The following is a 17,477-nucleotide window of genomic DNA, read 5'->3' as shown; positions in this document are numbered from 1 at the left end:
AGTCATTCTGAACCCACCTGGACACCATCCTGTGCAGCCTGTCTGGGTGAAGCTGCTTTGGCAAGGGGATTGGACTAGGTGATCACCAGTGTCCAGCCCCTATCACTCTGAGATTCTGTGACCGCTTTCATGCACAAAACATTTCGTTATTCCAGTATTCTACTGCCTAGATCCACAGGAGGGCATCACAGCTTAAGAGATCACAGAGCAGAGGCACCTAACAGTCTCTTCCTAGCTCTTGGCTTCCTCCTTTACTAAGTGTTCTTACTAAAAGCTGATATAAAATAAATTAAGGAAATCTTATAGCCATTCTTGCCACTGAAGAAACATCCTTCTGACAGGTTTAATGGGTCCAGACTGAAGTTCTGGAAAAGAGTATCAGAAGGACATAAGAAAGGCAAAAGAAGCTCTTGTAAGTTATAAACATTATGATTATCTAAGCCCTTGTGTAAACACAAAGCCTTTTAACTTGTTTCAGCTTCCTTAGTTTGTATCAATGTGCTTGGCTTCATTTCTCAACAGGTGTTGATTAAGTTTTTAATAGGATTTAAGTGTATTGGAATTTTGATGAGTTGAAGATGATCTGTTAGTATAGTGCAAGCCTCCAGGTTTAGGTCTCCTCTCAGCATTTCCAAACCTGTGGGAGCAGAATATCTGCTGCAATCAGCTCTGCATCAACATTATGCTCCTTGAAGGCTGCAGTAACATCACCCTAGCTATAGACAGATTCCATCTCCATTTTTTTCATCACTGCATAGGTGGAAACAAGTAAGAGTAGAGAGGATTCAACCATAATTTCCCAGATCACTCCCAAGATCCACACACAGAGGCAGGAAGGATTTTTAATGTAATTACAGACAGACTTTCAGCGGGCTCCCTCCTAAGCAAATCAACACCTCAGACAGATCTTTGATGAAACATGCTGGAGCAGCAGCACAAACTTCCCCATCCTGGCCCCTTGCTTTAGCTACAAGTGTGAAGATCTAAAAGAGATACAACTGTCTTTGAGGGACCCTCTGCTTCATTGGCAGAAGGTTCCTCTTTCACTCTTGTCTGCAGCTTGTACTTTAATCTGTACAAATGTCAAGTATGTGATCTTAACTTTTGAGACTGCCATGAAGTAGCACTGGTTGGGAGAGGGGTTTCATTGACTAAGACTGATTGAAATGCACTGTGAGGAAACTCAGTAGGCTTTGCCCACCTAAAGCGTGAACATGACACTCTTCAGGGTAAAGATGCAGATGGGGAATAAAACACTGCCCCTCTCTTTGATTTGCTTGATGCAAAATAAGGTATTCTAGAGATAAAAAGGTAACTACAGAACAATGCAAAATAAGGTACTCTAGAGATAAAAAAGTAACTACAGAATAACCCACAGGAACCATTTCGTCAGTAAGTGGCACCAAAAGTTCATCCCACTGAACAAAATCTTCCCTGAGCCCTTTGTAAGGGGAGGGACAAAGAAACTCAGCTTTGAGAAGGGTGAAGCAGAAAGTCATCAGAGAGTTCAGTCTGCATCCTTTTCTTTGGACTTCCATTATCATTTTCCTTCAATCTTGCCCTCCTTCCCCTTCCCCCTGAAGCTCAGATTCTCTTTTCCTCTTTCATCTTTCCATTCTTCTGTCATCATTGATTATTTCATTTCTTCCCTTTCCTAAACATTTATGTAGGAGCTGGTCAGAATTTGGAGTGATGGGGTGAAAGTAAGAGAGCAAAGTACCGTCTGAGGAGTCAGGGTTCTTGTAGAGGATCAAAGAACCCAGCACTGCTGTGGCAGCTGGGAGAGGGTGGATCTTTCACTGCATCTTAGTCCAAGACAGACCAGGATCATAAGTTTTGCCAAAAGAAGACCTGGAGCCAGCAGCAGTCTCAGCCATGCTCTGATCTTCTTCTTCTACAAGTCTGTCTTTATGAATTTTCCAGTTCAATTAAAATCTACTTCCCTTTTTTTTTCCCATTAGCTATTCCTAGACCTCATTTATTTCTCGCTCCACAGAACCTCTGTAGGGTGTTTTTTCGTGGTGCTCTTTCATGCCTGACATTTAGCTTTGTTTGAAATCAGCAGGAGGACTTTCCCCACGAAGTTCAGTGTGTACCTGCTTGAAATTAGCTGTAAGATGTTCATGCTTATTCAAGAGATTTTAAAAGGAGGTGGTGCACAGAAGTGAGGGTTTCTAGGCACAAAATAGCCATCCAGAATTGATATTCTTAGTTCAGAAAATCAAACCCATTACTAGAGTGTGAAACATGTAGGGAAACTGAAACAGGCTGAGATGAACAGGAAAAACCTTTTGATTGTTTCAGGATTTCTTCATTAACAATTAAGAGAGTGAGAAATGCCATGGATTGGGAACAGCAGGGTTTAGTGCTCACAGTGTTGTTGTAAAAAAGCTGTGGAATAGAAAGAGAACAGAGACAGAAATTATCCCATTCCCCCCCAAGAAGTGTGGCCAGCAGGTCGAGGGAGGTGATTCTCCCCGTCTACTCAGCTCTGGTGAGACCCCACCTGGAGTACTGCCTCCAGCTCTGGAGCCCCTATTACAAGAGGGATCTGGAGGTGCTGGAAGGTGTCCAGAGAAGGGCCACAAGGATGATCAGAGGGCTGGAGCACCTCTCCTATGAGGACAGACTGAAGGAGTTGGGGCTGTTCAGTCTGGAGAAGAGAAGGCTCCCAGGTGACCTCATTGTGGCCTTCCAGGATCTGAAGGGGGCTACAAGAAGGCTGGGGAGGGACTGCTCAGGGTCTCAGGACTAGGGGGAATGGAATGAAGCTGGAGGTGGTGAGATTCAGGCTGGAGGTGAGGAGGAAGTTCTTCCCCATGAGAGTGGTGAAGCCCTGGAATGGGTTGTCCAGGGAGGTGGTTGGGGCCCTGTCCCTGGAGGTGTTTAAGCCCAGGCTGGATGAGGCTCTGGCCAGGCTGATCTAGTGTGGGGTGTCCCTGCCCATGGCAGGGGGGTTGGAGTTGGATGATCCTTGTGGTCCCTTCCAACCCTGACTGATACTATGATACTATGATCTGTGAGCTATTGAAATAACTCACCTGTGGCAGAGCTCACTCTTGGAAAACATCAGCTGGAGAAGTTCTGAAAAGCTGCAAAGGCCTGAATCAGGCTTTGGAAAGTGGGAACTGTCCTACAATATGAATGACTGCTGTCATGTCCTATTAGAATTGCTCACATACCTTCTCTTTGTTTAATTTTTCAGTAAGAAATGTAACTTGGCTGACCCAAAACCTGACCTTCCAGCCAGAGAGTGCATCACTCTCCAGCTCAAGTGTGTGCCAGCTGAATGAGGTCCAGGAATCAGATGAAAGTTGGTGGCATGATAGGATTTTTTAACTGATTTTTAAAACTCATTGACAGTTCCAGCAGATTTCAGACCAGCTGACTTCTCACTCTAAGCATGACCTGCCTGAGAGGCACAGACCAGAATGAAACATCAAGGACACAGCAAAGCTGTCTGCAAATACAATGGAGTGAAACCTAAATGCCAGGGAGTGAACCTGAGTGCTTGCTTCTGAGTCACGGGGCAGTGCTCCAGCTCACACACAGACATCCATCCTTCTTCACTGCATGATCTCAGGAGAAAAATTTACAGGGAGTTCTTAGTTGAGACTCAGATGTTGCTCATTTGGTCAAATCATAATCTCTCTGCTGAAGATACCTCGTGGGGGTGTTGCTTTTGCCACAAAATGGGGAAATGGGAAGGGACTGTGGGTTTGCCTCCATCAGAACATATTACCTTACTTTCCTGACATCAACCAGCACATCTGGCACAAAGATAAGAGATTTTCCTGCTTATTCCTCTCTGCCTCTTTGAAGAGCTCCAAAAAGTAATACTTATGAGGAAGAAATATTCCAGAGCCTTCTGAGATGCTAGAGGTCACTGAACCAGCTCTTAGCCAAGCTGCTGCAAAAGAACTCCTTCAGCTAGGAAGCTGAGATGTCCTGTGTTTACATCTCTACTCAATCTTGCCTGCTGGAGGAGGAGGCTGCACCAGGTAAGAACAAGGACTGCTGCACAGCGGTGTGGGAGAAGCAGCTAAGCAAAAGCCAGAGGCTGGAGTGGTCAGCCAGCAGCAGAGCTTCCTGCTGGGCGAGGAATCGTGCAAGTGCCAAAGCAAGAAGTGAGCTCAGAGAACTTCTGCACCAGAGAATTTGTCACCAACAGGCAGCTGCCAACACAACAGCCCCTGGGACAAACTGCACATCTGAAAACCTCTTTACTAGGGCACTTAAATCACTTGACCTGGTTTTCTACACTGCCCATGGTTCATATGCCATAGCCTGGGAGCCAGAGTAACTGCTTCAATGTAATCAGGATGAGACTGCACTTCATAGACATGGACACTACAGAAGCATAGAACAATTCAGGTTGAGAAAGACCTTGAAGCTCATTAAGTCCAACCATTAACCCAGCACAGCCAAGTCCACCACTAAACCATGTCCCTCAGCACCACATCTACATGGCTTTTCAATCCCTCAAGGGATGGTGACTCCACCACATCCCTGAGCAGCCTGTTCTAGGGCTTGGCAACCCTTTCAGGGAAGAAGTTCTTCTGTTCAGCTATGAGCTGGCAGGTTCAGATGACAGTGCCCTCAGATCTGTGATTTCATGGTTAATTGCTACCTGCTTTAAAACTAGCTCAGGAACATTTACACAAGCTGAGGTCATGCCTCCAGCAGCTGTAAAACCAGAGGCTTGGAAAAGATGTTCCAGTTTATTTCAAGATGAATATCATACCTGGAAAGCCTTTAGGATCAGGCTTGTATTGGAATGATTGTGATGAGATGACAAGAAGTATAATGGTTGGCAGGCAGTACAGTCCACATTGGTTTGAGGTTTCTTGTTTGTTTGTTTGTTTGTTTCCCAAACAGAGACAGAAACCTCTAAGAACACTCTTTAAAAACCCCCTCAATATTCCTACTGTTTCCTATGAACAGAGACCTCTTGGAGCTGCTGAAATCCCACAAAGGCAGAGGTACTAAATTTACACCCCAGGCTGGCAAGTCAATTGCAGCCTTATCTGCAACGTATTCTAGTTTTTTGTTATCAGGTCACACATGAAGTTTGCTTCCCACTGCAGCTGAGCCCTGCCTTCCAGTTAGCTACCAATGTCTCCTGATAAAGGCTCTTTTTCCATCACTCCATGTTGAACCCTTTGGAAATAACACCATCATTTAGATAAAGTTAATGCAATTCTGCTATCCATTAACCTTTTTTTGCACAGAGATGCTACAGCATTTGCCTGAAAACAAGACACCTTGATCCCTCCAGACACAGCCACTGATTCCACTTACTATACACACCTCTGACTTCAGCATCAACACACAGAGAGCAGCTACACCCACCACAAGCCTCTGACATCAGATAAAATCCAGCTCACAACTGGTTACTACAAAATGCAATCCACAGAAGGCAGCAGATTGATGCAAGTGTGAAGGTGAGGGGATCACAGGTGAAACACTTTGGCCTTTCCACAGATCACAGAATCATTCAGGTTGGAAAAGACCCTCAGGATCCTCAAGCCCAACCAATAATTCTCCTCTACAAAATTCACCCTCCAAGCACCACATCCAAACAACCTTTAAACACCTCCAGGGCTGGTGACCCAACCACCTCCCTGGGCAGCCCATTCCAAGGCCTGACCTCTCTTGCTGTGCAAAAAGTTTTCCTAATGTCCAGTCTAAGATGTCTAAGTCCAGATGGAGGACTGCATGCAGAGTTAGATGAGAAGCAGAAGCCTCCATCAATAAGCAGCCTGACCTTTGTTTGAAACCCATGAATGGAATGAGAATATCTTTTATTTACTGACTTCTTTCCCTTACCAACAGATTCCACCTGCTGTGATCTGTTCTGGAGCTTATTTAGCACATTTCATTTTGAGGTCTTGATCCTCTTCCTGGGTTCCTCTACAACCAGAAGCAGAAATTCTGAAGTCCTTTGGAAAAGCTTTGGGTTTTGACATAATCAAACCCACCAAGTGCTAGAATCATTTTACAGAGTCATAGAACCAACCAGGTTGGAAAATACCTCAGAGGTCATCAAGTCCAGCCTATTACCTAATACCTAACACCTCCTGACAACTAAACCATGGCTCCAAATGCCACATCCAATCCCCTTTTGAACACCCCCAGGGACAGTGGCTCCACCACCTCCCTGGGCAGCACATTCCAATGGCCAATCTCTCTTTCTGTGAAGAACTTTCTCCTCACCTCCAGCCTAAACTTTCCCTGGCAGAGCTGCAGCCTGTGCCCTCTTGTTCTGGTGCTGGTTGCCTGGAAGGAGAGACCAACCCCCACCTGTCTACAACCTCCTTTCAGGTAGTTGTAGAGAGCAATGAGAGCTCCCCTGAGCCTCCTCTTTTAGAAAAGTATCTTCACATTACTTGATGCTTAAAACGTCAGGAGTCCCAGGGGACTCCTAGGATAAAAAGCAGTGGGGTAAAGAGAGGAAATTTTAGGGGGAGGCATAAAGGAAATTTTCCCAACAGCAGATTAGTCACTTGAATACCTAACTGAGGATGTTTAAAACACAGGTTAGACAAACACACCGTGAACAGGTACAGCCCTAGCAGAAGCAGGAGGTTTGGCTGGCTGATCTCAGAGGCTCCCTGCAGCCCTGTTTTCTCCCCATACAGCAGCATGACAAAAGACTGCTGTATTCTCAGACAGTCCTAACCTGCACTCAGGGTACAGCAGCAGCCTGCCCAGCCCAAAATCCTGCTGCTGTTCAAATGCAGGCACACTGCCTAAGCCAGACTCCAGCATCCTCTCAAATGTTTTGTCTGTGAGTTTCTACTTTTCTAATTGAAGAGGGAATCATAATCTCATTTCCTGAGTCCACTCCCAGGTTCTAACCCTGGGCTATTTGCTGCTGACCCTGCTTCTGCTGCTGGAGAACCACAGGATGGTTCAGAGAGAGAGAGATTGGGATACTGGGGGTTAAGTGGACCCAGGTGTGAACTGAAGAGTTTAAAAAGCTATGTACCAAACAGCCCATCTGGAGAAGGAGCAGTTCCTCAGCTCCTTTCCTGCCTCATGACCACCCACTCTAAATACCTAGCAGGGAAACACAGCATGCTGGTTTTTGTAAGGCAGCAGCTATGAAAGGTGCAGATTTTTACTGGAAAGGCAGCAATAGCAGAGCAGCTCCTGTTCAACACGTGCTGGGGTAGTGTGCCACGCTCTGCTCTCCAGGAATATTTCTACATCTCCGGAGGAAGAGCGAAAATAGCAATTTAAAGTGAAAATAGGAGCATCTTAATTGCCATGGAGCCAATGATACACTCAACAGGGTGTGCATGCTCTCTCTAAACAGCTTACTGTCTTTTCCTATCTGCCTCAGCTCACAAAGCAATAAGCCATCTGCAGATGTTTGTGTATGAAATCCGACAGAAGGGAAACATTTACCCGCCAGAGGAGATAAGATAACCGAAATTGCATAAGGTGTTTGACAGGGCGGAGGGAAGCCACGCAGCGCAGGAAAATCCATCCCCATGACTACTGCTCCTTTCTCCTCCCTGCTCATTGCCGTGCCACGCTTTTCGGATTCCAGAGCTTGTTCTATTCCGCAGCAGCCTTTCTCCGGATTCAGGCACAGTCGGAAATTGCGAGGCTGTGGTTTGTTGTCGGAAGGAGAAGAAAGGAGAGTTTAAGTGCTGCTCTAGCAGCCGATGGCTTTGCTTTGGATTCTTTCAGACACAAAGGAGATGTGTTTGCTGGCTCTGTAATTAACTCAAAAGGGGAAAAGCAAAGCTGTTAACGGCAGTGTGGATATGACTTGAATTTTTCATCAGGTAAGAAGTCGGAACATCCATAAAACTGTGTCCAAACTTACCGAAATCTGTCTTTGGAAGGATTATTGTCTCGTGTACAGCCTGTACTTAAAACTGAATGGGAAGTATCCTCCAGGTTCTATCAATGCAATACTTTGGAACTTAATAAACAGACCATGTCTGCAACCAAAACATTTACTGCTCACTTGGAAGGGATGGGACTATGCATCTTGGACATAGGTAAGAAAATACTTAGGGAAGAAAGCCTTTGTAAATCTCATTTTATCTTAGGCTAGCAGAAAGCCTTTTTAAATCTCATTTTATCCTAGATGAGGCTCTTGATTTGCTTTTGCTTATGCACGTTTCAGTAATGTTTCTGTATCTGAAGGGATGAAACAAAGTCGATTACCCTTTCTTAGTGTGAAACTCTCTCTCTGGTAGAGAAGGTTTTTCAGAAGGCATGGATTAGGGGCTGAAGTGATTAGTTCTTCTTCAGTCTCATTCTGATATCAGCTGTGGCTGCAGTTCAAAGATGCTGATTCTGCTGATATTTATTAGCTTGAAAAAGTGCCACTCTGCATTACAATGGAGTTCAACAGGCTGCAGGAAGTGCTGTGGAACTCATTGTTATGCTACAGATGTTTAAATAAGACAGGTGTAAATGGCCTATTGCCATGCAGTATGACAGGCACTACAGACTAAGCTTTTTAACTCTCAGCACAACCCAAATGACAAGAAATTAATCTCTTCTCCTTTTTTTCCCCCCTGAAAAATAGGACAATGTAGATGATCAGTGTGCCTAAAGCTGAACTGATCATAGGGTCAGTACAGAGACTTCTCCTTACCAGCACAAAGTGCCAGAGCAGCCCCACCAGCAGCACTGAATTCCTGGGAGAGGACATTCATCGCTCTCTAGCAAACTGTGCTGTGCAGCCAAGCAAGCTTGGCAAATAGTGCAGAAAATATTACAAACCTGGCTCAGCCTCATGTCCTTTGAGTCCCCACAGCTTCTCCTGCTCACATAAAAAGCAAGGAAGAGCAGAGCTTGTCTTTGAAGGCTTCTTGCTTCCAAGCCAGTTCCCCTGCTAATGCTGACCTCTCCTCAAAGGGCAGGGCTCAGATCTGTGTGAGTCTGGTGAATACCAAAGGCAGAGCAAAGAGAAAGATCACTCTTAGGATCAAGCAGCCAGACTTCAGACCCTTACTGCCAAGAGTGGCAGTAAAGCTCATCAGGGCAATATTCACCACTGGCTGCCCTCTTGTTCTTCCAGCACATGCATCCTTCTGTGTGAAAAACCCAACCAGTGCTGCTCCAGGGAGAAGTGGTCTACAGTGCATGCCAGGAAATCGGTTGCCTAAAGGTGCTGTCTCCCAGCATCATCATCAGTTTCTGCAGGGTGTGACTGCTGGCTTCAGAACCCCTTTCACCTCTCCCAGACTCACTAGGAGAGGAGTTTTTGCAAGCTGGTGCACACACAGTAGGGTACATAGCTCTTGGTTTCGCCCTCCTGGAGCAGGAGCAGCTGTGAGGGACTACAAAGACTATCTGAGGCACTAGACTTCAGCAGCTGTTGCAGCACAACTGGACAGGTTTCTATGCCATCCCCTCAACAGGGCTGTAACCAAGCCAGGTTGGGTTATTTAGGGAGACTATAGGACTTAATGTGAGCCCCTGACCACCGGCTGGGTCATATTTGGAACATCAGGGCCACATACAGTCACTTAAATCTACAGACATTTCTCACTCTGACATGAGCACGCTAGCTGAACAGTTTATGTTCATCTGAACAAGAATAATGAATGCTCCAAAGGTGGTTGTGGCTTTGATTCCCTTTAGAAACTTAATTTGAAACACCCAAATTTAAGTCAGGCAGAAGTATCAGGGTAAAGCAGCTCAGGACAGAACTCAAGTCAGAATATTCTCTGAGTGCCTGGGCGTGAAGAGTTACAGAATCATAGCTCCCAGCTGAACCCTGGCTTTGGTGCTTAGTCTGATGCAAGCAGCCAAGCATTGCTCACTCCTTAGTAATTAAATAGTGGCAATCATTTCTATTCAAAGGTTGGCAAATGTACACGTGGAGTATTTCTAGTAATAATAAACCATCCACCTCTCCTCTTCCTTTCCTGCATCCTCTTCCCACTGCTGCTTCATGCTCCTCTCTCCACAGGCTCTCAAGGCTCTGATATTTGTTACTAGGGGTGAAGAATGAACATCTTCCAGATAGTTTCCCACTAATTCCTGCTTCAGAAAGGAACTCAGGTGAGTTTTCAAAGGTATATAGGTAGATCATACTTATCTCTCTTTAAATTTGGAAAGTAATTCTTCACATCCTTTTTTTTTCCTCCCCCAGGTTGGAAACAACCTCTGGCTGGCCAGAAAGCTGGTGAGCTTCTGATTTAAGATTAACTTTCTAACTCAGTGATAAATTCAAACCCATCAAGATACTCTGCTGAACCTAATTCTTCCCACTGCTGTCTGTTTTGCAGCAAGAGATCTGTACTAATATCAAGTTTTGGCTTGACACTTGGTTAATTTAGAACTGAAGCGAGAATCAGCTCTGTGTCTCTTGAGCACAGAGTCTTGCATTTACCCACAGAACATTTTGGGGCTGTCATTCATCAACCTTGTAAACAGTGAGCAGTGTGTAGGGAAATGAGGCAACCTTTGGCAGCTCCTGCTATGGAGATAATTGTCTGTGTAACTAAGATGTGATCCTTGGTTCACATTATTATCAGATGAGACTGGGGGGAGAAGGCCATCTGATCTTTAATACATGAGCAGAACAGGAAACTCCAGGGAAGATGTTGTTCATAGAGGTGTTAAATATCACTCAGCACTTTGATTAAGCTGCATTATCTCACACTGCTTTGTACCCCTAGAAAATGTGTGTGATAGCTAAGCTAGCAAGGTGATGGCAGGACCCAGCTCTTTGCTGATCAGAAAAAGCAACAGCCAATCCTCACTGGAATTCCTTAAACCTTCAGCTGAGACAGATCTTAAATATTTGACTTTGAAAAGCAAAGTTTATCCCCAGCTGGCAAAAGAGGATTTGTATGGAAATGTGCAGAGCAGTGTGATCAGAGCTGTCTCTGATGTGCCTGACACATCACCACCAGTTCCAGGTCCCTAACTCTGTCAGAGAGGCAGCATCAGCCTCCACCCACATAGATGCAAACCCACTAACACTCACTCTCTGGCTTTTCCAATTCTCTAATAATCAATAAGATTAGATTGGCCTAAAACTTCAAGGACACCAACAGGCTCACAGTAATCATTGTCTTGGAAAGCTCCTTCTGAAGTGTCTTCTAAGTAACACCAGGTTTTGTCCATAGGTTGGGAGAAGCCTCAGGATGGACAAAGCCATTCAGCACCCCAGTGAGATTCTCTCTAATCAAACCCCCTCTAACATTAGCTACTCACAGTTTCTGAACTTTGAAGCATGCCAACTGTCCTTCCTTGCAGAACTCCTGCTTATCACAGCCTACACGTTAGTTACAGCGGTGGGGCTCTTTGGGAATCTTTGCCTGATCGTTATCATAAAGAGGCGGAAAGAAGCTCAAAATGTTACCAACATTCTGATTGCCAACCTCTCTTTATCAGATGTCTTGATCTGCATCATGTGCATTCCTGTCACAGTTGCATACACCTTAATGGACTACTGGATATTTGGGGAGGCTCTGTGTAAAATCACCTCTTTCACACAAAGTGTGTCCGTCACGGTCTCCACCTTCTCCCTTGTACTGATTGCCGTTGAGAGGTACCAGTTAATTGTGAACCCACGTGGCTGGAAGCCTACTATTTCCCAGGCTCACTGGGGAATCCTTCTCATCTGGGGCTTTTCCCTCATAATCTCCATCCCTTTCTTGATATTTCACCAATTAACTGATGAACCCTTCGAACATCTGTCTTCCCATAGCGATTTCTACAAGAACAAGGTGGCCTGCATCGAAGCCTGGCCATCTGTTGCAGCACAACTGACTTTTACCACTGCCCTGCTGGTTTTCCAGTACTGCTTCCCCCTGGGCTTTATTTTTATCTGCTATCTCAAGATCTTTGTATGTCTTCGAAGGAGACACTGCAAAATAGACAGGATGAGGGAGAGTGAGGGCAGGCTGAGCGAAAACAAAAGGATTAACGTGATGCTGGTGTCCATCGTTGCCACCTTCGCCGCTTGCTGGCTGCCTCTCAATATCTTCAATGTTGTTTTTGACTGGAACTACGAAGCGCTCATGAGCTGTAATCACAACCTAGCGTTTACAATCTGCCACCTCGTGGCCATGATCTCTACATGTATCAATCCCATCTTTTATGGCTACCTTAACAAGAACTTACAGAAGGATTTGGTGGTATTAGTCCACCACTGCAGATGCTCAGCATCGCAGGAGGAATACGAAAACATTGCCCTGTCAAATCTGCAAACCGATGCATCTAAGGCATCTCTGAGACTAACTAATCCCCCTGTGGATGTCTAAAATAATCCAACAGCATTTCCAAAACTTTACATTTTGTTGCAGATGGCCTCTGTCTGTGTGTCCTGATCCTGTTACTGCTGGGTTCAAAGGAAGTCTTTGCCATTTAGCTCTGCAAAAACAGGATTATGCTCCCACAGGCATCCTGTTAACAGGTACTTTATGGCAGCATTACTGCTAATAAACACCTTCCAAGAGTCTTAAAGATCAATAACAATGAATTGTAAACAGTATTAACATCCCTCTTAATCCACAGTTCCCAACTCACTGATATACTACCTTAGCACCGATAAAACTATCTGCATTTCAGCCACTGATTCAGTCGTCCACCCTGGCTTCACCCAAGCAATCCAGGAATACCAGGGCATTCCTCACTCCATCAGCCACACCACATCCTGTTTTCTGGCCTTTCCATTTCCCAGCCCCACATTGTTCCCACCTCCCTCCCTTCTGGATGACAGTTTATGGGCAGTTCACACTTTTAGTGATCCTAAGCCTCCAACCATCTTCCTTTCCGCCTCAGCATGCAGTTTGCTTTGGTTTAGTACCAGTTCAGCCTAGACACGGTATTCTACAGGGGGGACTGTATTCAGTCTGGAGAAGAGAAGGCTCCAAGGAAACCCTTATTGTGCCCTTCCAGTATCTGAAGGGGGCTACAGGAAAGCTAGGGAGGGATTTTAGGGTGTCAGAGAGTGAAAGGACTTGGGGGGAATGGAGCAAAACTAGAAGTGGGGAGATTCAGATTGGATGTTAGGAAGAAGTTTTTCACCACGAGGGTGGTGAGAGACTGGCACAGGCTGCCCAGGGAGGTGGTGGAAGCCTCATCCCTGGAGGTTTTGAAGGCCAGGCTGGATGTGGCTGTGAGCAACCTGATGTGGTGTGAGGTGTCCCTGGCCATGGCAAGGGGATTGGCACTGGATGATCCTTGAGGTCCCTTCCAAGCCTGACAATTCTGTGATTCTCTGACTGGGCCAGAACTGGCATGTCTTTTTGCTTGTTTGGTTTGGTTTTGAGCACTAATGCAGCCCCCATTTGATGTTCAAGATGAAATTTCTCCTAAAAGCATTGTGCTCTACTCCAAACCACCAGTCCACATTACTGCTCTCTCTGGTACCATCATCACTGGTCTTTAAGACACACCTTCCAGAATCTCCATTATCAAACAGACACACCACAAATTGAGGGTAAATTCTCTTTAGCTACTTACCCAGACTTCAGATTCCTCTTGGAGTAGAAAATGAGGTTTGTGGTTCAACTTCAAAAAGATCTTAGCCCAGCCTTCTGCCCTGGCAAGTGGCCACACGTGAGGCAGATGTGGTCACTTCTGCTGGCCTGTGTTTGGAATGAATTCCTTTTGTTACACAGTGCACAGAAGCCTAAAGGTGTGATGCTGCACTCAACCTTCACAAAGTAAAACCTTTCACAATACACTTTCCAGTCTGGCCATGAAAAAATAACCAAACCTATTCTTCATCCATGCTGCAGTGCTACACAAATAATCAGTGAATATCAGGCTGTTTAAACACCACACTTGGAACACTTCAGTGCTACAAGCCACCATGCTTCCTCTTGTTCAAGGTAAATATAATTAGTCACCTGTATTGCTACAGCCTCTTCTCTTTTTCAGCTCTAAGTATCACCCTCCTACATAAAACTCCTTGCAATTTATTCTCTTAAATCCAGCAGTTTACCAATGCCCCACTTAAGCAACGAGAATGAACATACAGGTTACAATCAGCTCCCTGGGGACTCAGCTACAATGAGACTCACCTGAAGGCTGTAAAGTTCTCTTGGGTAGGGACCATTACTTTCTGCACTCACACAGCTCTTAAAGGATTCCCTCAGTTCTTTTGTTCTGTAGCTGCAGCCTCAGTGCAAACTGTCTGCATCACTCAACTCACCAGAGGAGCTCTGTGGGAAGAGCCTCCCAAGCTCCTGCAGGTATGTTGGGTTGTTAAGTGCTTCCTGACACACACTGAGCAAAAAGACCTCCTTGACTTCTACTAGTGCCCAATGCCACTGAAGTCTTGGGGGCAGCAGCACTCCCAAGAGCAAGGGTGGCAGCACTGGTGACGTGGGTAATCAAGTATTTGAGTGGCAGGACTGCATTAGTGGTAGCATGAATTAGTATTTTCTTTCTCATTAGATCAAATCTCAGTGGTGTGAAGCAGAGCTCATGAACCATCACTTAAGCATCTACTCTGTGCATCAGAAAAAAAGGCCAGGAGAGGGATAACTCCCTAATAAAGGCTCACTGGACTATTCAGAGTATCTTAGTATTAATTGTTTCCATTAACTTCAATCCCTAGTCACTGGACTCCCTTTATTGCTGCTACAAACCCTCTGCTTGTCCAGCACAGCAGGTATTTGCCCAAGCAGAAAGCAGTAACTTACAGCCAGCAATACTGCAGACACTCCATCAGAGGGGCTGGGACCTGCTTTGGTGAAGGGCAGGTGATGGAGTTGGCTCCAGGTTGGACTTGATGATCTCTGAGGTCTTTTCCAACCTTATTGACTCTATCTATGACTTCACTTACTTCATGAGAGCAAATCTGATCCAGGATTTCCAATTTCCTTGGAGATTCCAAGTACCCACAGAGAAAGCTACCAAATGTTGTCAGAAGGTCACCCACTGAGCAGAGCATTTTAACAAATGGCAGTGCCACACCTGCTGGAGGGCTGGGATAACAGATGGATTTCTCCCAGAATGGAATACAAACCTCTACCATCATCTTCCTCATATTTAAGCACATGATTTACAGCTTCAGGTTCCATGCTTAGAGAAATTTACAATCATGTGACATTCCTAATGTACCCTCAGTTGTTAATATTAGGCACAGGAGTCCAGATTTGTCTCAGTTCTCATCATGGCAAACATCTCAGACAGTACTTATTGTTTGAATCAGGCCCAGTTGAGATTCCTAGGTGTGAACTGGGCTTAAGTGGCTCCCAGGACTGAATGGGTCAGGCCCAGCTGGGATTCCCAGGTGTGAACTGGGCTTAAGTGGCTCCCAGGACTGAATGGGTCAGGCCCAACTGGGATGCCCAGGTGTGAACTGGGCTTAAGTGGCTCCCAGGACTGAATGGATCAGGTCCAACTGGGATGCCCAGGTGTGAACTGGGCTTAAGTGGCTCCCAGGACTGAATGGGTCAGGCCCAACTGGGATTCCCAGGTGTGAACTGGGCTTAAGTGGCTCCCAGGACTGAATGGGTCAGGCCCAACTGGGATGCCCAGGTGTGAACTGGGCTTAAGTGGCTCCCAGGACTGAATGGGCCTTGATAATGAAAGGAACAAAGACAAGTTACTTGGGTTTAGTACATCAGCGTTATGGACTTCGTGGTGGTGTGTGGTGGTGATGTGTGTGACTGTAACCTGCAAGCATTAAAGATTGCTGCCTGTGTTAGGTAATGCTGAGCACTTCCTTTCCCCTGATTTTACTGGTGTAACAAGTAGACAGAACTACACCAGCCATGCTCACCAGACTGTTGTTCCTTGATGCAGCCAGCTGAGGACTGTGAGCTTCCCCGGGGAAAAGAGCCATGGAACCGATTACAGAAGGCTAAAGGGGGAGCCTGACCTCCACACAGCTATCCCAATGTACAAACAAAGCCTTAGCAGCGATGTTTGCTTAAAAAGCCTGCAGCAGAGCTTTGTTCAAGTGGTTCAGCCGTGTGGAGCAGATCAATAAACTCATAAACATCCCTGTAAATGAATATATCCTTAGGTGTATTTGTATTTGTATTTGATGGCTGGTTGGTTGAACTGTAAATACCTGGGAAATGGCAGCCCTTGTGAAAAGGATCCTGCTGAACAGGCAGCTCAATGGATCCTTGACTGCAGTGATGTACATGGACAGAAGCAGTGCCAGTGCTGTGTGTTATTTAAATAAATATTTTGACTCCTCCCTGTCTGCTGAGAAATAAATATTGCCCTGTGTGAAACTGCTACGGTGCCCAGCTGGTAAATTTTACTGCCTCTAATCCTGATAGGACAGAGCTCATGCAAACAGCTCTGGAAGGGGGCTTAGCATTTCATATGTTCACTTATTAGACAAACAAAGGCCAGGGGAAAATTAGATATTTATGGTTTCCAGAAGAGAGAAGGACTTAAACCCAGACAGAGAACCTTCTGAGGGATGACATACATCTGGTGAAGGTCATGACACAGACCTCAACTGAATTTATGCCTCAAGGGCAGAGTGACTTCTTCCTGTGGTACTTCATGGTTTGCACTCAGCTACAATCCATGTGTTCAGAACACTCTTTGCTCAGGCATTCTGCAGGTACCCATAATACTCTGTGCACTTTGCCAGTGTGGAAGTTTCCTTTCAGCAGCTCAGGAAATTCTCTCTGTAGCACAAATAGCGAAGGAGCTCCTCGGGGTGCTGCATTGCAGCCCAGCTGCTACACATTCAGTTCCAAAGCAACAGCTACTACTGTGCTTTAATTCATCAGCATTTAAGTAGGGGAAAGACACTGGCAGCTTTCCTTGCTTAAGCCCAAACAGTCCTACCACATTTGCCTGCATCATCAATATTTTATCACAGCTGATAAAAGCTGCTGGGCTTTATCAGTGACACAGACTACTGGGACAGATTCCAGCCTTGAAGATGAGCTGCTTTTACTTTATCCAGCCCTGATCAGTGGGCAAATGAGAAGCAGCTTCTGCTTTCCACATTGTATTTTTCTAATGTTAGCTCACAGCTGCAGCAGTTGCAAAGCAAGAAGGTTTCACCCTGCCATGATTGTGAGTCACCATTGCACTGACCTGTACTGCAAGAGGTAACATTGAGAACACCAGAGCTGCCTTTCAGGGGGATAGATTTTGCATCTAAAAGGTGTCTGAATCTCACCCAGAAATAGAAGTTATGGCAGGCAGGTAAGTACAAACTTGCAGACATGTGGCCAGGTAAGGAAATGGCAACAGATCTTTAGCAAGCTCTACTCCACACCTCTGCAAACACACCTTGGGTTTAGCCTTCATCCCCATAGAAACAAACTTCACACCATTATGCTTCTGCCCTTTTGGCCTCCATGACATCTTAGCCAAATGTTGAAGGACAAATGTCTCCCAGGTGACTACTACACTTCTAGCTTTGGAAGAAGTTGCCACCCCACTGAAGGTTACACACACAGCAGCACAGGCTCAGCTCTGCACCACCTGATCAGAAGATGTACAGCTTCAGACTAGCAGGAGCAGATGCTGTCCACCACCCAGAGCTTCAGAGA

At 45.6% G+C, this 17,477-nt stretch overlaps 1 protein-coding gene across 4 annotated transcripts; it reads left to right on the top strand.

Annotated features, from left to right (window-relative positions):
- The first annotated feature begins 7,545 nt into the window (after positions 1-7,545).
- Positions 7,546-16,180, top strand: LOC137453616 (neuropeptide Y receptor type 6-like). Of its 4 annotated transcripts, none has more exons than XR_010990426.1 (5): positions 7,546-7,799; positions 9,947-10,038; positions 10,130-10,162; positions 11,112-12,403; positions 13,734-16,180. XR_010990426.1 is itself a non-coding variant. In XM_068163002.1 (4 exons), exon 4 carries the CDS (start codon positions 11,130-11,132, stop codon positions 12,249-12,251), a length of 1,122 nt encoding a protein of 373 aa, XP_068019103.1. In that variant the 5' UTR covers positions 7,546-7,799; positions 9,947-10,038; positions 10,130-10,162; positions 11,112-11,129; the 3' UTR covers positions 12,252-16,180. The 4 variants fall into 4 exon arrangements, 2 of the variants coding, with proteins under 2 accessions (XP_068019103.1, XP_068019111.1); XR_010990427.1 differs by having other exon boundaries at positions 11,112-13,826; positions 15,751-16,180; XM_068163002.1 differs by having other exon boundaries at positions 11,112-16,180.
- The last annotated feature ends 1,297 nt before the right edge of the window (positions 16,181-17,477 follow it).

Source organism: Melanerpes formicivorus, unplaced genomic scaffold (genome assembly GCF_026170545.1).
Source record: "Melanerpes formicivorus ecotype bairdi unplaced genomic scaffold, bMelFor1.0.p_v2 SCAF_2, whole genome shotgun sequence".
Classification (NCBI taxonomy): domain Eukaryota; kingdom Metazoa; phylum Chordata; class Aves; order Piciformes; family Picidae; genus Melanerpes; species Melanerpes formicivorus.
This window is presented reverse-complemented; position numbering and strand designations above follow the sequence as displayed.

Coding starts and splice junctions, on each gene's coding strand:
- LOC137453616 (XM_068163002.1), top strand. CDS start 11,130: ATGGACAAAGCCATTCAGCACCCCAGTGAGATTCTCTCTAATCAAACC.